The sequence below is a fragment of the Phascolarctos cinereus genome, unplaced genomic scaffold, assembly GCF_003287225.1.
Source record: "Phascolarctos cinereus isolate Bilbo 61053 unplaced genomic scaffold, phaCin_HiC Scaffold_726;HRSCAF=1367, whole genome shotgun sequence".
Taxonomy (NCBI): Eukaryota; Metazoa; Chordata; class Mammalia; order Diprotodontia; family Phascolarctidae; genus Phascolarctos; species Phascolarctos cinereus.
Window position 1 is genome coordinate 5,788,792 of NW_027556098.1, and position 23,208 is coordinate 5,811,999.

Consider the following 23,208-nt stretch of genomic DNA (forward strand, 5'->3'; position numbering starts at 1 on the left):
AGAAACTCTTTTCTCATATATATAGGCCCAGCACTCTCTCCACTTTGACACCTAATTGCCCTACCTATCTTACACCGTCCAAATCCTGTTTGCTATTAGCTCTTGGCCCCAGACCATTTTCTATCTTACCTCTAAGAGTTTGTCACTTGGATAACCATCATCTTCTTCATTCCAACCCCTGTCCTCACAGCTTCAGTTCCTTTCATTTCATTATCAGCTTTCCTGGTCTGCATTTTCATTCTGCCTTCAATCAACTAGCATTTATTAAATGTCTGCTATGGGTACAGTGGATAGAGTGCTAGGCCTGGAGTCAGGAAGACCCATCTTCCTGATTTCAAATTCAACCTCAGACACTTAGTAGCCACGTGACCCTGGGCAAGTCACTTAACACTGTTTGCCTCAGTTTCCTTATCTGAAAAATGAGCTGGAAAAGTAAATGGCAAACCATTCCGGTATCTTTGTTAAGAAAACCAATGGCAAACCATTCCAGTATCTTTGTTAAGAAAACCCCAAATGGGGTCACAAAGAGTCAAACATCACTAAAATGACTGAAAAGCAACAACATGTGACAGGGGCTATGTTAAATGAAGGGAATACAAAGAAAGGCAAAAGATACTGCCAGACCTCAAGGAGTTCACAGTCTGATGGGAAACACAACAATGCAAATAGCTATGCACAAATAAACTATACATAAAATAAATGGAGAGGGGGATAATCTCAGAGGGAAGGTACTGAGGTACTAAGATTAAGGAGAACTATGCCTCACCCTCACACAAGGATGTCCATGCCCCTGATTTTGCCATCACCCACAACAGCTTGACCTTTATGATTCTGAATGCTAAAATTACTCTCTCATGTTTAAACTCATATCCTCCCTTCTCTCTCTGCCTTACTTCATTAAAATCAATCAATTTTGAATGAATGGAACAAGTCAACAAGCATTTATTAAGCACCGCTATGTGCCAGGCACTGTGTTAAGTGCTGAAGATAAAAAGAAAGGCAAAAATAATCCCATTCCTCAAAGAGCTGAGATAAATTATTTCTTTATTGTGTTTAATAATGAATTATTGAATGAGGGCCAAGATTTTTTCCCCCTTTCTACTTCCTCATCCAGAAATCAACCGGAGTGGAAAATCTTGGCCAAAGACTTAACCTGCCAAGAAACCTAAGATATGATCAATGACAAAAAAGAAGTTTTAAGTTTAGGTGAATGAGTGGATTCCTGCTCATTGTGTTTACTCAGACAGGTATGGGAAAATGTGGATTCTGCCTTTTGTCAAGTGGGTGACACGGATTTGATAAATCCCTTTGCCCAAGATTTGGGTGCTTGGTGTCACTTACCTCAAGACTGTCATTGGAATAAGCCCACTTCTCAGTATAATATTCATTCTCTCAATTGTTAACCAATCAGAGCTGATTGCTGCTCTCAGGAATACCTGTTCTTCCAAGGGCATATAAACTGTGAGCTCACCACCACGATTAGTTTTTGGCATTTGGGAGTGTCATTGACCCTTTTATTAATAAAATGCTAACATTATTAATAAAATAATAAATTACCCAGAAACTATCTCTTGAACTTTTTAAATGTCACAGAGCTTATATTCTAATGGAGGAGAAAATATACAAATAACTCTGTAGAAAGAAGATATACATATATATACATATATATATATATATATATATATATATATATATATGATAAATCTGAGATAATTTCAGAGTGAAAGCATTAGCATTAAGGAAGACTGGGAAAGTCTTTTTGCAAAAGGTGAGCTTTTAGTTAAAACTTTAATGAAGCCAGGAAGCAGGAGGTACTGAGATGGGAGATAATTCTAGGCATGGTAGACAGCCAGTGAAAATTCCTGGTATCAGGGAGATGGAGTGAGTATCTTGTGCTAGAAATTGCAAGGAGGGCAGTGACACTGTATAGTAAAGGGGACTTATGCAGAGTAATGTGTGAGAAGATTGGCAAGGTAGAAAGGTAGAAAGATCCACTCCATCTCTTGCTTCTGGACATTTTCTCTTGCTGTCCCTCATTTCTGGAATGCTCTACCTCTTTTGCTCCACCTAAGTCATGACCTCTAGGTATTCCTTTAAGTCACGATTAAAATCATATCTTTTTACTGGAAGCCTTCCCTAACCCTTTTGAATCCCTCCTCTCTGTTGATTATTTCCTATTTATCCTGTCTATAATTGCTCTGTATATTTTTGCTTTGTATATATTTGTTTGCATGTTGTCTCCCCTATTAAATTGTAAGCTTCTTGAGAGCAGGGATTGTCTTTTGCCTTTTTTTGTCCCTCTAGCACTTAGCACAATGATTGGCACATAGCAGGTACTTAATAAATGCTTATTGATTGAGAAAGGTTTCACCAGACTGCTAAATGGCTCCATGACACAAAAAACAAACAAACAATTTAAGAACTTTTTATTCAGTCAGATCCTTGTCATTTTATAGATGAGAAAGATGATGGCCAGAGTCCTGTCACTTTCCCTGGGTCATAGAGATGGTTAATGACATGTACGGGCCTATAATTCAGACCTTAGGATTCCTAGCCCAATATGTCTGGAGAGACCGTAGGCTAGTCGCTTTATTTCCCTGGGCCTTGCTTTCCCCTTCTGTAAAATCAGAAGTTTGGACTAGGTGATCAGTTCTAGATCTGTGATTCTATGAAATCCCCCTGTTGGGGGAACTTGATAGGAATAAGGATTGGACCCATGATTTCACTGACTTTTGCTGTTGTTCAGTCATGTCTGACTCTTTGTGACCCTGTAGACCTCTGTCCACTGCATTTTCTTGGCAAAGATACTGGAATGGTTTGCCATCTCCTTCTCCAGGGCAAACTGAGGTTAAGCGACTTGCCCAGGGTCACACAGTTGGGAAGTTTCGGGGGACAGATTTAATCTCATGGAGATGAGTCTTCCTGATTCCAAGCCCAGTGTTATATCTACTACACCACCTCATTGCTTCTTTCATTGGCTTATGCAGGGTTGTTGTGAGGTTCCAATGAGATAATGGATGTAAAAGACTTTGCAAAACTTAAAGCACTATGCAATTGCTAGTTATTATCAGTACATTATTCCCATATTATCACCAGGCCTCCAGTCTGGTGAGGACTTCAGCTCCTGAGACTTCTGCTGCACTTTTGATGAACTCAAACAATATTCATAGAGCCATACTTAGGTATGCTGATAAACATTTAACAACTCGGTTCACTAAAATACACACTCAATTGGGTATGGAAATCTGTCTTACCCTACGGAAAAATAGGAGGGGAAAGGGAGCAAAAGAACAGGGGGATGATAGAGAGGAGGGCAGATTGGGAAAGGGGGTAATCAGAAGAAGTACTTCTGGGGAAGGACAGGGTCAAAAGAAATAATAGAATAAATGGGGGGGCAGGATAAGATTAAGAGAAATTGAGTTAGTTTTTTACAACATGTCTACTATGGAAGTATTTTGCATAACTGCACATATATAACTTATATTGAGTTGCTTGCCTTTTCAATGAGGGTAGGTGGGAAGGGAGGAAGGAATAAATTTGGAACCCAAAGTTTTAAAAATACATGTTTAAAAAAAAGTTTTCACATGCAACTGGGAAATAAGAAATACAGGAAATGGGGTACAGAAATCTATCCTGCCCTACAGGAAAATAGAAGGGGAAGGGGAAAAGAGAAGGTGGGGGAGAGATAGAAGAGAGGGCAGACTAGCAGAAGGGAAATTCAAAATGCATGCTATCTTGGGGTGGGGGGAGGGGCAAAGATGGGGTGAAAATTTGGAACTCAAAATCTTGTGGAAGTAAATGTTGAAAACTAAAAATAAATATATATTAAAAAAAAACTCAGTTCACACTTTTAAGTTAAATCTGCATTACTAACACTCTCTTAAGCCCAGACAATCAATAAAACAATGTTATGTTGTAATTTCTAATTATTTTGGATTTCTGAAACATAAATGCTCACACTGAAAATTCAGCAAATATTTCTCTCAAGGGTTAGAGCTGGTTTCAGCATATCCCTGGTCATAGGGAATTCCCCAATGAGAAAACTGCCTCTGTCAATATAGGCCTTCACTTTCTCTCAAATTTAGAGATTTGTTTAGTGCAGTGGTGTCAAACTCAAATAGAAATGAACCATATGTAAAGGATCCTTGTGAGCCACATACTGACTTAGAAAACCACACATGCTTATATATTTGTATTACCACATCCATACATTAAAATCCGATTGGAATCACGCTTTAATCTGGCTTGGGCTCCCCTCAGAGTGTTGTGGGTCATATGTTGGCCTGTGGGCCACATGTTCAATACCTCTGGTCTAGAGCACTAATAAATTAAGTGACCTGACCATTGTAAGGAATCTTACAATGAATTCTATCTGAACTCATTACCACATAGCTCATATATTTATGAGATTACACTTTTACGTAGCACACTATAAAGTGGGACACAATACATACTCATTGCATAGTCCTAGTTCAGCTCTTTAAAAAAATTTTCAAGAAGAAATACTATATCTAATATTGGCAGAAAGAAAAGAAGCAAGTAATTCAGAGTAAGTCTAATTCCAAAAATGCTGTTCTAAGAAGATCTTGCCAGCCAAAATAAGAACCAATCAGGGCAACAGCTTGTGTGTCTTTTCCTGCTGTCTGTTTCACTGCAAACCCTGCCAAATGCAATCTTGAGCAAACGAACCAGTGGTGCTCAAGCTCTGTCCCAAGGGGATTCACACACATCATCATCCTGCATATTTTTATCACCCACTCACTACAACAACTAGAGGTTCAATTTGCTGTAACTTCGTAAACGTCAGAACGGAAAATTTATGAAATTTCCTGCATATGCAGACCATCTGGATGAGCTGTGCAGGCCTGCAACATCTATACCTTCTTTTCCATTTTGTATCTAGGAAATCCTCTTGATCTGTATTAAACATTATAAGAGAAAATCATCTCACCTGTATCAGAAGAACTAATAGTCTGTCCTGGGCAAATTATCCCAGTTAGCCTTTGGTGTATTTGTTCCAGTTAGCAATCCTTTCTATCTCTTGGAGGCAAAAGAGAAGCATCCTTCATTGTGAACAAATCAATTTCAAAACTCCTGTATCAGTATTCCCTTCAACTTCTATGCTGTAGTCTTTACATATTTATTTAGGCAAACATACTATGGGAGAATAAGGCAGGACCAAAGAGAAACAAGGGCAGCTAGGTGGTGCCATAGTGCACAAAGTGCTGGGCCTGGAGTCAGGAAGACTCATCTTCATGAGTTTAAATCTGGCCTTAGAAGCTTACTAGCTATGTAAACTTGGGCAAGTCATTTAGCTTGTTTGCCTCAGTTTCCTCATCTTTAAAATGAGCTGGAGAAGGAAATGGCAAACCTCTCTAGTATCTTTGCCAAGAAAATCCCAAATGGAGTCATGAAGGGTTGGGCATGACTGAAGTAACTGAATGATAACAACAACAAAGAGGAACACTGTAGCTTCCTTTGTTTTGAATTCCAAGCTCATCTGAGCTGGGCAAAGGCTTGGAATTGTCTGGTCAGTCTGATTTGGCCAGATGTCTGAAAACTAAAAGACATTTCCCTTCTTCCTAAATGACATAGCATGTCAGCTAATAACTGCTGTACTGGTAACTCAATTATGTTCTCACCTGTAGGTATTTCTCCACCTCAACTAAACAAGATCACTATGTGTTCCCCATCATAACTAGCATTCTCTGATAGAATGTCCTCATTTCATCAGCTCCTTGTCCAGGTAGCTGCCACACCAGGTGAGCCAGGTCTTTGCTGTCCTCTTCTGGTTACTGAAAATTTGAGACTTGCCCTTCTCCACCCCATTCATTATTATTAGTGGTGATACTAAGGCTAACAATAAAATTTTATGTAATTTAAAGTTATATATTTTAATATTTACAAAAGAAAAAATCATTCTTCATAACAAATCACTAAGGTAGGTATGCAAAAATCACATCCTCTTTTATAGATGAGGAAACTGGGACTTAGAGACATGACGTGACTTATCCAGAGTCACACATAGTAAATATAGGAGTTAAAACTCAAACTCTGACCTCTTCACTCTAATCCCACTACTCTTTCTGCTGTCTCATCAATTAACCCCATGAAACCTATCTTCCTATCTCAGAGTATGATTGTTCTCTCCTTTCCAACACTTCCTATCTGTCTGTCTGTCTGTGCATCTCTATCACTTTATCTACATACCCATTTTTCTACTTCTATGCATGCTTTTGTCTCTTTCTCCCCTCATTATATGGCTTTGTCTACATTGGTTTGTCTCTTTTCCCCTTTCTTCCTTTTCCTGTCCTTCCTCTTTGCTGCTCACCTGGCTACTATCACTCAGGCTAGGCAGTTCTTTCCTGAAGGGAGACTATGAATTTCCAATCATGAAGTACCGCCCTCCCAGCCCCAAATTGGTGTCATTCCACAAGGAGGAATGAGGATTCCAAACACCACTACCACCACTGTGATCCTCAAGCCCCTTATTCCTTTACTGCTTGCAATTCATGGGAATTTCTATGTACTCACTAGGAATATTGAAGATAGGCTTCTCACATACTGCTTCTTTAGTCCCAACATACCAAGCATGCTGTCACTCTTTCTGTCTGTCTGCCTCTGTGTGTGTGTGTGGTGTGTGTGTGTCCCTGTCCCTCCCCAATCTTGACTCAATACAGTACACCTGAATGACTCCTATTTCTCCATACTTACAGTTCTCTCATCCCTACAATTTTCTCTTTATAAACTTATTAATATGGGGGGCAGCTAGGTGGCGCAGAGGGTAGAGCACCAGCCCTGGATTCAGGAGGACCTGAGTTTCAAATCCAGCCTCAGACACATAACACTTACTAGCTGTGTGACCCTGGGCAAGTCACTTAACCCCATTGCCTAGCAAAAACAAAAAACAAAAAAAACAAAACTTATTAATATGCCCAGGAACTCATTTCTACCATTATATCTCATGTAAGCATCAGTAACATCAGGATGTTTGGATACTTCTTAAATAAGGACAATGTACAAATGGTAAATGTTACTAACTGTGTACCTTGGGTGATGCAGTGGATAGAGTGCCAGGCCTGGAGTCATGAAGGCCTGAGTTCAAATCCAGACTCAGACCCTAGCTGTGTGACCCTAGGCAACTCACTTAACCCTGTCTGCCTCAGTTTCCCCATCTATAAAATGAGCCAGACAAGGAAATGGCAAACCACTCCAGTATCTTTGCCAAGAAAACCCAAATTGGGTCATGAAGAGTCAGACACGAGTGAAATGACTCAACAGCTTTCCACTTTATTGATCTCTAACACATTATTCTTTCCACTATATAATAGTGTGTTTAACTTCACATCATGTGGAATATAATCAATTAATAAATCAATTGATAAGTACATCCTAATTGTCAAAAACTTACATGAATACCAAGATAAAAATGAAATAAGCCCTCAAGTACATTCGGTCAGGGTAGAAAACACATAGACATATTATATAAATATATCCAAAATGTAATCAAAAATATCTATAAGTTAATTTTGAGCAGGAAAGGCATTAACAGCTGATGAGGTTTAGGAAAGGCTTCATAGAAGGAGGTGCTTGTGTTGAGCCTTGAAGAAAACTTTAATTGTTCAGTTGTGAGACTTTTTGTGACTCCATTTGGGGTTTTCTTGGCAAAGATACTGGAGAGTTTTGCTATTTCCTTCTCCAGCTCATTTTACAGATGAAGAAGCTGAGGCAAACAGGGTTAAGTAATTTTCCTGGGGTCACACAGTGTCTGAGGCTGGATTTGAACTTAGGAAGATGAATATCCCTGACTCCAGGCCCAAGTACTCTATCCACTGTGCCACCTAGCTGCCCTGTGTTATCTAGTTGAAAACCAGTGACTATATAAAAAGTGAAGGAGAGAAGGATTCTGAAATTGGGGGTGGGAGCTAGGTGGAGGATAGCCTATACAAAAGCAATGACATACAAGATGTATGTCATACACCAATGAGGAATAGTTTCCCACCATCCTGGCTTTGCTGTGCAAGGGGTAGGATGGATTTTGGCAGAGTATCTAAGGACTCCTAAAATTTCCCATTATGTTAAAATGCAAGCAAACAGCTAAGAACAATGTGCTATAAATCAGATAACTGCACAGCAATGATAAAGAAGTAAAGAAAAATAAAATAATTATTTAATAAAATCTGTCACATTCAAAGCCAGCCTGATTTCACGCAACTTTCCAACCAATTTCATCTCTATTTTCTTTTCAGTATCAGGATGACAAGCACAGTCCCAATCTCTAGTTTGCTTCTAGGGGTTCATGTTCAGAGCAGTTTCTAAACCTCTAAACACTGTCAACAGGAATAGCTTCCTAAAAGGGGAGTGAAGGAGTATTTTTTTTAGAATGTCAATTTTATGTGTCCAATTAGGAATGTACCAATGAAACTAACTTGATCTGATCTGATTTTTATATATATATATATATATATATATATCAAGGGAAGCCTGTTAGAAGGGGAATGGAGGAAGGGGAAATGTGTGGCTGGAAGACACCCAATAAATTAATTGGTTTATGGTAAACAGAATGCTAGCATGTCTGGAATATTTATTAAGTGAACCTAAGAACTGCCTACACCTTCAAGGAATTTATAATTTGTCATTTGGGGGATAAACCTATGGCCCCAAAATAAACACAAGTAGAAGCAAAATTTTGTAAAGAGCAGAGTATCACCAAGCAAAACATGCTTGAAATCCCTTTAGAAATGACCTCTGGTTTTTCTAACATTGCATAACCTCATCCCAGGACAAGATTTATACTTATTCATGTGTGAAATGAACATATATGCCTAATGTCTAAGTAAATTTAAATCTTACTTGTGTATATGGAAATTATTGAACAACAGAACATTCAAACATCAAAGAATCATAGAGTTAAGGGAAGTTTTAAATGACAGTTAGCTTAACCCTCACCCAAAGCAGAAGTTCATCCGATATTTCCTAGTTTATCTCATTCTAACAAGTCTGAGGACCAGGTTTCAAATTCCACCTCTACCTCTAATACTCACTAGTGATGAGTCCTTAGGCAAATCATTTCACTTCCTGGGCCTCAGGCTCCTCACCCATAAAATGAGAGAGTTAGACTAAATCACCTCTGAGGGCCCTTTAAACTCTAGGTATCTTCCAGCAACCCAACTTTTACTTAAGCGATTTCAGTTCCAAATGAGAAAATCTCTTCTGACTTTGGACAGCTGTAATTATTGGAGATGTCTTCCTTTGCACCAAAGTCTTCCCCTTTGTAATTTTCTCTTATTGGTCTAGTTATGCCTCTTGGAGCAATACAGAATGAAGCCCCACTTCTGAAGGGCAGTTTACTAGATTTAAACTCTATCAGATTACAAACATTGTGAAAGGAAGGACTAATGATTGATTTCTTTGTTTTATCCTCAAAATCTAGCCCAGTGTTCAGTTAGGTCTGACTCTTTGTGGCCCCATTTGAGGTTTTCTTGGCAAAGATACTGGAGTGGTTTTGCCATTTCCTTCTCCAGCTCATTTACAGATGAGGAAACCTTTGCCTTAGCAAAGAGGGTTAATTGGTTTGCCCAGGGTCACACAGCTAGTAAGTGTCTGAGGACAGATTTGAACTCAGGAAGATGAGTCTTGACTTCAGGCCCATTGTTCTATCCACTGTACCATCTAATTACACAGAATTTGACTTCTGCCTCTGTTAAGTTTTTATCAGAAACAGAGTCATCAGAAGAATGAAAGATGGCTAGGCTATTCCTTAAAATGGAGGTTTCTGGAGAAACTAATCAACAGAAGGAGGGATTTGTAGAAGTAGAAGGATGTTCTAGGGTGAGAAGACCACAGGGTAAAGGCAGTTGAGTCAGAAGTAGATCCAGGAGAGCAATTAAAGGAGGAACTGTTTGAAGAACCTACTCAAAATATCTATTTATACCCATCTATCTTTATCAGTCTTTCTATCTCTACTATTTCTATATCTACAGCTATAAATCTCTGTTTGCCTCAGTTTTCTCAACTGTAGAATGGAGACAACAATAGCACCTGCCTCCCAGGGTTAATGTGAGGATCAAATAAGATATTGTAGAGACTTAGCATGACCCTGGCACATAATAAACCCATATAAATGCTAGCTATTACTATTATTATTGTGATGATGATCTCCATCTATCTATATATTGATCCATCTGTAACTATATACAACATAAATAACATGTTATATTATATGTCACTTATAACATATATAAATATATTTTATAAATATAGATATATAGTTACAGATGCCTGCAGATAGATATAGATGTATATGCATACATAGATATGCATTGGTAGATGAACATTCAGCTGCTTATCATAATCTTGAAAATAAGCATTCTTCATGTAATTGATTTTTCCTGTGCAGAAATGAAGACAATTCTTGGAGTGATTATGATATCATTTAAAAAGCTCTATAATATTGCAAGGGAATAAGCATAGTAAAATCTACAAACAAAAGCATTTGGAGGTAATTGCCTTGACTTGAATTCTATGTTGAATCTCCTTTGTGACAGTACTGAATGCCTTTTTTTGTGTCATCTTTTTTTTTTTTTGCTAAAACAGAAATACAAAATAAGAAAAAAAAGAAACATTATAAACTTAAATAATGAAACAAATGCATAATAAGAAAAGAAACAGAAGCATGTCATATGCACAGCAGAACGTGAGAAGATTCAAAATACGTATAGCACTAGATTTCCATTTTAAGAAAGCCTATATAATAAGTACTACTCCAGGGGTAGGGAACCTGCATCCTTGAGTCCACATGTGGCCCTCTAGGTCCTCACGTGTGGCCCTTTGAATGAATCTAAACTTCACAGAACAAATCCTACCCCTGTTAGGCACTGTGTTGAGAGCTGTCTGTCTTTTCTTTGCTTCCTTGTTAGTTTTCTTTTGTTCTTTTTTACTTTGTTCTTTTTCCCTCCTTTTCCCTCCCCCCCCCACCAAAGGCTACAATTAAGCATGGATATATTTATATATGGATATATAGATAAACATATGTATACCTACCTACCTACCTACACATACATATACTTTCCCTAACAAATTCTACTTCTGATCTTTGTTTTTATATTTATGCATATCTCTTAACTTCCTATCCCTCCTAACTTCTCTGCTTTACTTCTACCCTCTACCTTGCCTTCCTATTACTTAATCTAGCCCCTCTCCAATATCCTCCCATTCCTTTAAATCTAAACACCTTTCTATACCCTCCTTTGACCTATTCCCTCAGCCTCTCCTCTCCCTATCCCTTTAGCATTTTATTTCTTTCTGAATTTACACTCTTCTAGATATATATGTATTGTTCCCTCTTAAACCCATTCCCAATGAAAGGAGGTTTTGAGAACTAAGAGCCCTCCTCCCCTATCTAGTTTCTCTGTGTTGGTTCTTCTTCTCACACCTCATTTGTATAAAATAATTACTCTTTTTAGCTGTTCCAAAACAGTTTTACTTTTTAAAGTCATATCATACTCAAGTCTACCCCAATCTTTCTTATAAACTACCCAATTGCTAATAACAAGCTTAGATATATGTTTTACATTTTACATACATAAGAGGTCAACAGTCTGTCTTTATTGAGTACCTTATAATTAGTCTTTGGTATGTACCTTATATTTTTCTTGACTCTTGTATATAAAGTCTTTTATTTAACTCAGTTTTTTTTAACAAATCCCTGAAAGTCTGATATTTCATTAAATGTCCATTTTCTTTCATTCAAGATAATGTTTAGCTTTGCTGGATGTGATATTTTTGGCCAGAACTCCAGTTCTTTTGCTCTTCAATATGCAGTGTTCTAAGACCTGTGGTCTTTTAGTGTCATCACTGCTAGATCTTGTGTGATTCTAATTGTGGAACTGCCATCTTTAAATTGTTTTTTTTCTTGTTGCTCATAATATTTTATCTTTGATCTGGGGATTTTGGACTTTGACTATAATGTTCCTACAGATTTTCTTCATAAGATATCTTTAAGGTGGTGACTGGTGGACTTTTTTTCTATTTCTATTTCCCCCCTTGTTCTAATGCTTCAGGACAATTTTCTTTAATTATTTATTGTATCATTATATCAAGATTCTTTTTTTTTTTTATCATAGCTTTTGGGCAGTCTGATGAGTCTTATGTTTTTCTCTTCTTGATCTGTTCTCCAGATCAGTTGTTTTTCTTAGGAGATGCTTCACATTCTCTGGTCTTTTTATTTTCATTCTTTATATTTTGTTTTATTACTTCTTGATCTCTTATAACTTTGCTGACTTCCCCTTGCCCAATTCTAATTTTCAAGAAGTCATTTTCTTCCTTAAGATTTTGGCTTTCATTTCCCAAATTGGTTGACTTTATTTTCATAATCTTCATGTTTTTCTTCAGCTGTTCTTATCATTTTATTTTTTAGTTTTTCCTCAATCTTTCTCATTTGATTTTAAAAGTCTTATTAAGTTCTTCTATGAATTCTTTTTCAGCAGGTGACCATTTGATGTTACTCCTTGGGGTAAAAGAGGGTTCTTTGCTTCAGTAGCCTCCTCTGAAAATGAACCCCAATCTTTTCTATTCCCATTGTAATTCTCTATGGTTGATTTTTTTTTCCTTTGCCTTTGCATTTTTAAAAAATTTATAGTTAACTCAGTTTTTATAATCACCTCTGGGGTATGGCGGATGGTACCTCTTGCCTCTGATCCCCTTTGATTCTCCCTTCTGAACTTGAACTCAAACCAAGACCTCTAGCCTCCTGTAAGTGCCCATAGCCAGAGGCATTCCTGCCCCACTGCTTCTGCACTCACCAGGCAAGTGCTGTTTCCTTCCCATCCCCACCATGTCTCCGCACAGCTGGATCTGGAGTTCCTTGTCAGCAGAGCTTCTGTCTATCTTCCCCAGCTCAGATGCTCAACACCTCTCACTGCCCCAGAGGTAAGTTCTTTCAGTTGGGGCAAAAGCAGTCTCCCAACCCAGCTAACTTTAGGGTTTCCACTTGCTGTGTAAGTGGACCATAGCATAAAAGTGTTTACTCTTCACCAAACCTCATCCTGGGACTTTTCTTCAGATCTTCTTGGATTGTCCCAGGAGGGCCCCTGTTCTGCCCCAACTCTTATTTTTAATGGTTAATATTCTCCCTGAATTGCTATTTCATCTCTTTTGTGGGAGAAAATCTTGAGAGCTTGTAATTTTCTGACTTACTCTGCCATCTTCCCAGAATCTTCTCCTGAACATCTTTAATGAATATATATTTCTCTATTTTATGCCTGACTTGATATTAAGGACCAGAGGGTTGTGAACATGGTTATTTATATTGTTGTATCTGTCAAGAAATCATATATAACCTCAACACACATATTGGAGATAGCTTGTTGTAGGATTTTTTTCTATTGAATCATAGTTTTTACATAGTTAATATGTAACAAAATACAATAGGTTCTTGTATTGTACATCTTTTAATCGATTTTGTGATGATAAAGATGCTAGTCCCTTCTAATATCTTCATCAAGGATGCTCTTGTATTTGTACGTATGTGTAGATTATTCTCATAAAATTTTATATAGTTGAAAAAGTATGCACACAGGTCAGTATTTATTGATGTTCTCTTCATCAAACTTTCTGTAGTAATAAGGACTGAGATTTGTATATGTGTGTATGTATGTGCATACGCCTTTGGTATCTTCCCCTCCTTCAGATACCTTGAAAATCATTTTCTCAATGGCCTCAAAATTACATCAGCCTCAGCAGATATTTAATCTAATCCATTTGATTTTTTTCATATTTCTTTTTTGTTGTTGTTGTTCCAGAACTATTTCTACTGTCTCTATAAGCACATCTAGGCTTACAATGTTAGAATCCAAATACAGTGATTCCATTTTTTTGATGATAAAAAGAGTTTGTTATAAAATTTTTACAGATACTTTCAATTTTTCATCTATTTGTTATCCTCTTTCCAGATTCATCCTTAAATGCCCTCAAGATGTTTTCAGTTGGATCTCTTGCCAAGCTTTCTTTAAACCAATTTTCCTCCTCCTGGCTCCTCTCTCATTTCTGAGTGGATGCTGCTAATAAATGATGTTCAACAATCCTCTGTAAGATATTTCAGATAAGTTTGCATTCAAAACTGGCATTTTCCTTCACTACTTATCAGATTGACATATAAGCCAAATATTTATTAATTAATACAATTTTCAGGTTTTTTGGGGGAGTCTCATTATTTGATTTATGTTGGTTAAACTTCTATCCTAAATCTTTGTTTTTGGCACCAATGTCCTTTCCTCTATCCATTTCCCATTTAGAAAATCAATAGCTTAATTAAATAGGTTAGGTTGTGGTTATTTTAAATAAATATCATGTGTTTTTCTAATTTACCCTTTTTATTTTGTTAATTTTGAACTTTAATAAGTCAATAGTTTGTCTAAAAGAATTTGATTCAAGAATGAATCCCCTCATTTCTGTGAGATAAAATGCAATTAATTTCTTTTTTTTTTTTTTGGTGATGTTTTTCAACACCTGACAAATTCAAAGTCCTCTGCTTTGTTAGGGTACATTGAAAAGACTATTCACTAAAGTGTCACCTGGGTTCAAATGAAATGCTCATTACCTGTGAAACCTTAGGCAGGTCACTTAACCTTAGTCTCCTAACATAAAATTAGGTGATTGGATTAGATGGCTTCTGATGTCCCTTCCAGCTCTTGATCTCTGATTCATTTGGACTATGAGCCTAAAATTATGTGATTTTTTTAATTAAAAAAACACATCTATGATACATAAGTATAGACGTCTATGTAGTCTACAAGTCGTTGGTCTTGTCATATTTTTCAGACATTTTCCATTAACCTGATGCTCAGTACCAAAGTTACTGAATATGAAAGCATATGCTTATCCAATTTGGAGTGCCTTCTTCATAGAATTTGTCCATCTCTTTGTGTTCTACAACAAATGCTGGAACACAAACTGTGTTTATTTTTATGCTTTTTGGGGATTTGTTTTGATTTTACAAATACTTATTATGGGAATTGAAGTGTAAGATAATAATAATGGTAATAATTGCTAACATTTATATAGCTTTTACTATGTGCCAGTCACTGTGCTAAGCACTTTACAATCATCTCATTTGATCTTCACAATAACCCTGGAAGGTAGCTGTTATTATTACCCCCATTTCACAGAAGAGAAAACTGAGGCAAACAAGTTTCTGAGGCCAAATGTGAACTTATATCTTCCTGACTGCAGATCCAGGGCTCTACCCACTGTGTCATCTAGCAGCTGTCATATGATTTACTTTCTAGACCTTGGACCATTCTTTGTATTAACATCTTTAGAATGCAGTACACTTATGTCAAGTCAAATTAACAAATCAACAAGCATTTATTAAGCATACTTTCTATGTGTCAGGCACAGTGCTAAGTGCTGGGAATATAAATACAAACAGAAGATAGTCCCTATGCATCCCTAAGAAGCTTACATTTTAAAAGGGGAAGACAATATATAAAAGGAAGAAGGTAGCCATGTGGGAGTATGATGGAGAATGTCCAGAGAGGAATAAAGACAGGACTGGCTTGGGCACTTTCCTTAAAATGAATTTTCGGTGAAAAACTGACAAATCAGAGAAAGGGGACATAGGAATAGAGTGTACTTCCAACATGAGGTAGTCAGGGGCAGAGTGAACTTTCAGGGTCAGGAGGTCACAGGGGGTTGGGAGAGAAAGTCCAGAGAGTCAGGAATGGATCTCGGAGAGGAATCAAATATATACATAGACATACATTCATGCACACATGCATATGTGGATGCCTCTCTCTCTCTCTCTCTCTCTCTCTCTCTCTCTCTCTCTCTCTCTCTCTCTCTGTGTCTCTGTTTGTCTCTCTGTCTCTCTGTCTCTCTGTCTCTGTCTCTCTCTTTCTCCCTCTCTCTCTCTCTCTCTCTCTCTCTCTCTCTCTCTCTCTCTCTCTGTCTCTCTCTCCTTCTCCCTCTCTCTCAATTAGACCCTAATATAAAACCTGATAGCTCTGCTATTGAGGGCTCATAGTGGGTGGAAACAGAGATGAAGACTGAAATAACTACGGTTACCCTACAAAGCAGATAACTTGCTCATGAATCAGCGATAGTCCAATATACAGAACTGATAAAGTACAATATTATCTGGATGTATACAGATTGTTTGGTGGTTTGACTATTATAATATTGATGGTTTGGACTAACATAGTAATGGTGATTTGACTATTATAATATTTTTCATAGAAATGGCATTAGCAAAAAGTAGGAGTAACAAGTGAAAATATTCCAGCTCTCTATCTGAAAATAAATTGTTGTTCTTTTAATAGCAATGAGTAACCAGAGGTTTAATGTTCTCTGATTCAAGACTTAAAATTACATTGATTTATACTTCAGCTATCCATCAAACTTAAATCATGTGTTTACCCATGGGATACAATAAGAAAGAAACAAAATTGATCAATAACAATTAACAAACAAACAAATAAATAGGCCCAGAGTGAATTCTTATTTTTTGCCAGACTAGAAGTGATCTTTCTAATGATGCAACCAGGTTGGGGGCAGAGATGGTGGGGGTGGTTGGTATCACTAGTAATATAAATTCCCATGAGAACAAAAATGCCCTCTCTCCTCAAAAAAATCCCTATATGTTCTTTCATTAGGGAAACAAAAGTTTGTATAGAGTTTCTATTCATTTGATAGAACCTAGACTTCTTAGATTAACATGGAAAATCTTACTCAAACTGGCTGCAATCTATCTCTTCCAGATTCGTTTCATAAAATTATTCCATTTTATATTTCATGGTCTACTCTAGCCAAAACTGGACTATAGCCATTCCCCAAACTCAGTATTCTAGTTTTTCGTATCCAAGCCTTTACAGGGACTATCCCCTACACCTGGATTGTACCCCCTTTCACCTCTGATTCTCTGAATTCTTACCATCCTTCAAGACCACTAAGGTGCAATTTCCTCTAAGAAGTCATCTCTGATATTTCTTGTCCCCTGGTTTTTGTTTCTCTGTCCCACTTCAAATTACTTTCTATTTACTGCTCTAGACTCATGTTGCATCCTCCCAATAGAATAAAAGATCCTTGTGGTCACAGACTGTTTAATTTTTCCTTTGTATCTTGTGAGTCTAGCACAGTATCTTGTACATAACAGGTGCTACATCTAGATCATCTATATGTATATAATTTGCTGGAATTGTTGGATTTGAAGAGTATGTAACACTGAAGCATAAGTAAGCTGGTAGCTTTGGATAACTATGTTTCTTGTATTCACAATCCCTCCCTCTACATCATCATCATCTTCATTTTCATCATCCATCCTGGATAGTTTATAACAACGCTGTCATCTGCCCTGCCATTGCTCCCACTCTGCACCCAAAATAGGCCTATTTGGTCCAGAGACCCTACTCTCCCCTCCCTATATCAGTTAACTTTCTCAGCTTGAAATTCTACCCTGGGACAGAGGTTGATTGGCCAGTGAATGAGGGCAAATTCTCCTAAAAGACAACAGCCAGACACCCCAGATTATGCTTTACAACTACCCATGTCAGAAATCTGGGGACCTTTTGATATCTGTCCTCCCATTCATCTACTGTCCCATCCTTCCATTTTTTCTTCTGTTAGCAAACACATCAGTTATACCATTGTTTCTGGAAAGGGCATAGGAAAGGAATGTTTTGTGGCTCTACTTGTTATTCTTGTTGCTACCCAGACAAAAACTTTCCCTGTCCATCACTCCTCTATGTCTCCCCCTCCACTGGAATGTAAACTCCTTGAGGGCAGGTACTGTTTCTTACTAAAGTAAGAAAGACTGTTTCACCATTGCTATGGTTTGGTTTGAATTTTATCATTAAGATAATGCACTGCATTTAACATGATCTCAAAGCAGTCAAGATGTGAGGTGAGATTTCAATGACTTCTCTGTGACTGAGGACTGGGAATGCTGTCCCATCCACTTGCTCCAATATATACTCAACTCTAAATTTAATAAATAATTTGGGAAAAATTTTGCTAATGACTCAATGTCCTCTGTTCAGGAGATAGACCAACATAGGTTTACTCTGGTCTTTTCTTGAGTTTTTAGGAAACACTCTAATTCAAAACTAATCATTAGGAATTTCTAGGTGATTCATACATTCAACTTTATGCTCATTATATCTCATTTAAAGCATACTCCTATGTACATTCACATGCAAATGTACATATACAGCCTCCACAAACATGACTTATCCTACATGGGAGCAGAAGAAAGAGCTATCAACACACCACTTTTGAAAGTTACCAAAAGATCTGCCTGTGTTATAAATAATCTCCTCTCCACCCCCTTGACTTGTCATGATGCCTGAAAATCCACCACTTAAATAATTCCTTTAGCTAACTGACAGGATAAAGCACTGAATCTGCAAGAAACATTCAACGTATTAGCACATGCTATTTTAAACAGGTAAGCTATAGCATCATAATGCTACATATTCATTCTTTCACATTGTTTATCAATGAGAACATCTCATTCAAAGTTCAGGACCATAATTCCAATTTCTATATAGGTGCATGGCTTGGTAAGTCAGAATAGTCAACTCAATTTGTGCTTACAGGATTTTTGTGCCTAAGGCATATCTAGTCTACACAAATTCCCTGCAGGCTTCCTTGGACCACTGAAATGATTGAAGAACAACAAAGATGAAAATTAGGGCAACCTTCAATAACTTCCTTAAGTAATTTCCTGATCCTAATTCTCTCCTTTGCTGTGTGCATCTGAATTTGATGAACCCAAATGGCTATCTTCAAACATGCTGTTTTCACTATCCCTACTTTAAGTACATTCAAACACAATATTTATCTCCTGCTTGTTTAAATAAGCATATATTTATTTCCACATAGATTCTTCCAATAGAAAAGAACTCTGATGAAACCGGACTCATCCAACCAAGCAAACTTCTTACCTTTGGCAGTGAGGCTCTGGAACCGGAACTTTGGGTTGTCATTGTCAAAACTGTGGTGATACCCAAGGCCACTCTGGCTGGTGCTGCATCCATGTTGATCCAAAATGAAACCCAGGACAAAATGACTATCAACAGGCTAGGAATATACATCTGGATCAAATAGTATCCCATCTGGCGCTCCAGGTGAAATTTGACTTCAATGCAAGTAAATTTTCCTGTAAACAGGGAATTTATTTTGTAGAATTCACCTTATATTTTGTTTTATTCCAATAAATAACCTTTGCTTGTAAATATATAGATATGGATGTGAATATGTATATGAATAGAGATAAAGACAGAGATAAGGATACAGAAAACAACCACCTACAAAAAATGTTCAGCAGACTTCTCCTTACTTATTGTAATGAAAATGATAGTAGTATATTACAAGATCATAAAATCATAAATTTAGTGCCATTGAGTTCTTTTCATTCATTTTATAGACGAGGAAACAGAGAATCCTAGAGTAAAGAAGTATACCACCAATTATTTCAGTTAAGTTTTAATTAAAATCTTTTCTTGCTGGCTTGAATTTTTTTTTAAAAAGTGCTATTTTTGAGGCTATCATAAACTGACTATTTGACTTCTATAACATTGATTTATAGAGGTGATTTTTTGAAAGAGCCATAGTGAGCAAGAGTATGCTTGAGGAACTTGGGAATTTTAGTGGTATGTGAGCCCACCTCACTTCCCCCACCCTGTGTAGAATCTCTCATCACTGATTATAATGATAGAGAGTTTCCTGGGAGCATGCAGGCTACCAAAAAGCATTTATTAAGTGCCTACTATGTTTCAGACACTATGCTAAGTTCTGAGGATAGAAATAGGAGGAAAAAGAGAGGCAATCCTTGACCACAAGGAGCTTACATTCAGGAAGGCAAAGCCTGAAAACAGGTGGTGGTGGTGGTGGTGGTGGTAAAGAATGGAGAGTCAGAAACGTTAAATGACCTACCCATGGTTAAATATCCAGATAGTCAATAAGTCAACAAATATTTATTAAATATCTATTAGTCTTACTAATACAGAAATGTTTTCTATGTTTGCACATGTATAACTTCTATCTGATTTCTTACCATCTCAGTGTGAGGACGGGGAGTGAGGGAGGAAGGGAAGGATAGAATTTAGAACTCAAAACTTTTAAAAAAAAGTTAAAAAATTGTTTTAACATGTAATTGGGGGAAAATAAAATATTATATAAAAATACCTATTAGTCATCAGGCATTGTACTAAGTTCTGAATATAAAAAAAGCAGAAGACAATCCTCACTCTCAAAGAGCTCGCTGTTTAATGGGGGAGGCAATATGACAACAAATATGTACAAACAAGGTATGTATGGGATAAATTGGAGATAATGAAGCAGAGGGAATGCACCAGAATTAGGGAGGAACAGGAAAAGCTTCTGGTAGAAGATTCGATTTTATCTGAAACTTGAGGGAATCCAGGGAAGCCAAGGAGGTAGAAATGTAGAGGGAGAGAATTCTAGGCATGAGGAACAGCCAGTGAAAACACAAGACTTGAACCCAGTAAGGCCCAGTCCTTAATCTATTATACTGGGCTGCCTCCCTTAGATATGATTAAAGTTTTAATGATCATACCTTCCCATATAGCAAAGTTCATAAGAGATTAAAAATAAACAATTCTTGGTTAAACTACAGTGTCTGGATACTTAAGAAGGTGACCAGATAAGAAATCTGGATGTAACAGAAGATAAACATAGCCTATGGAGAAGTCTGATGTTCTATAGTAGAAATAACTACCAGACTTTCTTAAGGCTATCAATGATACTGACTATTTAACTGATACCACTGAACTGGTTACTTCACCAAAAACAGAGAAGGGAAATGCTTACCAATCTCTGACAGCATCAAGAGAGACGCATAGGCAGGCAGATAGTGTTGTAGCTGCAAGTACGCTGAATCGTGAGTCAGGACACCTTGGTTCTAGTCCCACGGCATCCATCAATTAGCTATGTGACCTTGATAGCTTGTATATGCCTTCATGAGCTACTGTGCTCAGCAGATAAACTACTCAGGGCTGCACCTGGGCAAGGCATCCTGAATAGATAGCCTTTCTGTAATTCACTCTGGGTATGATCAATGCACAGACTTAAGAGCCAAGTCTTCAAAGGGGAGATAGCCATCTTTCACTAGATGGCCACAGTCATTCAGGCACAAATATAGAAGAACCTGTTTTTGTCACGTCCAATATTGTCCCCCATGCCTATCATCACTATTTCATTCCCCCTCCAGGTTATGTCCTTGGAGCCAGATGAATTTTAGCCAGCTGAATCTTATCCAAGCTTCTATTACTGTGAAGCACTGGAAAGCAGGATGTCTCTATTTCTGGGTTTACAAACAAGCAAGTTATTATATCCTATTTTACCAAGGCAGAGAGTGCTAAGCCCCATGTGTAATTTCACCCAGCATGCCAGTGACAACAGTGTATACCAGAGATAGGCTCCACGAGGACTAAGTTCTAGCTTTGCTCCCTATGCATAAAGTTTAGTCTCTGCATCCATTCTTTCCAGCTGGACCTCAAACCCATGAAATCACATACAGTTTTTTTTAAAGTCATTTTACAAAGACAGAGACAGAGAGAGAGACAGAGAGACAGAGAGGCAGAGAGAGAGAAATGATAGATAATAGCTAGATATAGATAAAATGAGACTCTCTTAAGTGCTTACTATGTTCAAGGAACTGTATTCTTCAGGAAAAATTCTATTTGACTATTTTGCCTTTGAAGACTTAGTTTAAGACTCTGCATATTGATCATATCTAAAATGAATCTCAGGGAAGTTATCTCTCCCAACATGTTCTAGAGGTCACAAGGACTTTGTGTATTAAATTTGCTTGTACATTGCAGCTTAGTATTATGTATGTATGCCCATTCAATGAATATTAAATAACTTAATGAGAAATAAACTAAATTACAGACACTACATAGAGAGCAGGGATCACTTTATTTCTTCAGCTAAGCGAAAAAAACCAAACCCAATAGCCTTAGTTCAGCAAGTGAAAGAGTACTCACCAGTGTTGTAGTGCTTTGTGCAGTATCCGAGTTCCTTCTCTTCTTTCAAAATAAACTGAGGTAAGGTTAAACCCTCAGCCACTTGTACTGGGCCATCACTTAGCCACTCAAATATCAGGTCATTCATGGTGTAGCCAACTGGAGTAAATAAATCACCTTGGTCAGTACAATGGACACTTTCCAGAAAGTGTAAAACTTTAATGAATGGGATGGGAAAAAACAAACAAAATAAAACAGAAATGTCTGAAGGAGGACTTCTCAATGAATCTGCAAGAAAGATTCATTAAGGAACTATAAAAAAGTATGTAATCATGAAGAGGCAATGTGATGTAATGGATAAAGGACTGGCCTTGGAGTCAGGGAAAACTGGATTCAGGTCCTAACTCTGGCACATACTGTCTGCATATTCATGGACAAGTCACCAGAACTCTCAGCTTACCAAGCTGATCTCTAAGACTATAAGTTACAGATGATTTACCAATTAGAGAGTTTCCTAAACTGTCCATCTGTCTGGTTTGATCCTAGATTTTTCTGACTCTAAGGCTAGTTCTTTATCCATACATACACACACACACACATATATATGTAGATATATATGTGTGTGTGTGTGTGTGTGTGTGTGTATGTATGTATGTATATTATATATGGTAGGGGATAATCTATACAATTGAAACTTAAATGTTTATCATAGCCAGTGAAATTAAAATGAAAGACTGAAGGCTAGTTTCCAGACTTCACTCTATGTGATAATAAAGCATAATTAACTGAATGTCCATCCATCCTTGCTCTTTAAATCTTAAATTCCATCAAAAGAAACAAAGCCCTTTGATTTTATTTGTGATATATCATTAAAATGATTTGTAATAGCAACAAGCATTTTAAATAACTGTCTGTTTAATAGCATGATAGTTCCATAGCCTTCCAGGTGAAAGATAATCTTTAATTCATCTTTTTGGATGAGTTTGCCATAAAAGATCTATCTAAACATTCCCACTGCCATTAGAGATCTATCTAAACATTCCCACTACACATTTGCCTCCATTCCTAGGGTCTGTGAGCTTTGCCTGCAACAAACCTTTGTGCTACAAGTTATTACAGTTAAATCTTAATAACTTCATCTAATGAGGGAGATACTTGGCAGATAAATGAATAGAATATGCAAATAGAGCATGATTCATCATGCTTATTAGGATGCCTATGG

At 37.3% G+C, this 23,208-nt stretch overlaps 1 protein-coding gene and 1 long non-coding RNA gene across 2 annotated transcripts in view; one reads left to right on the forward strand and one right to left on the reverse strand.

Annotated features, from left to right (window-relative positions):
- The window catches only part of LOC110222504 (uncharacterized), a 53,090-nt gene extending 34,133 nt beyond the window's left edge, over window positions 1–18,957 (forward strand). Inside the window, exons 3-4 of the long non-coding RNA XR_002328410.2 lie at window positions 5,649–5,762; window positions 18,880–18,957. This is a non-coding gene — a long non-coding RNA (uncharacterized LOC110222504). The remainder of the gene's footprint in view (window positions 1–5,648; window positions 5,763–18,879) is intronic.
- GLRA2 (glycine receptor alpha 2) overlaps window positions 1–23,208 on the reverse strand; it is a 295,767-nt gene that overhangs the window by 147,371 nt on the left and 125,188 nt on the right. The window contains exons 6-7 of the mRNA XM_021007513.1: window positions 22,008–22,145; window positions 18,942–19,156 (exon numbers count right to left, since the gene is read on the reverse strand). Of these exons, the coding sequence (XP_020863172.1) occupies window positions 18,942–19,156; window positions 22,008–22,145 (353 nt within the window). The remainder of the gene's footprint in view (window positions 1–18,941; window positions 19,157–22,007; window positions 22,146–23,208) is intronic.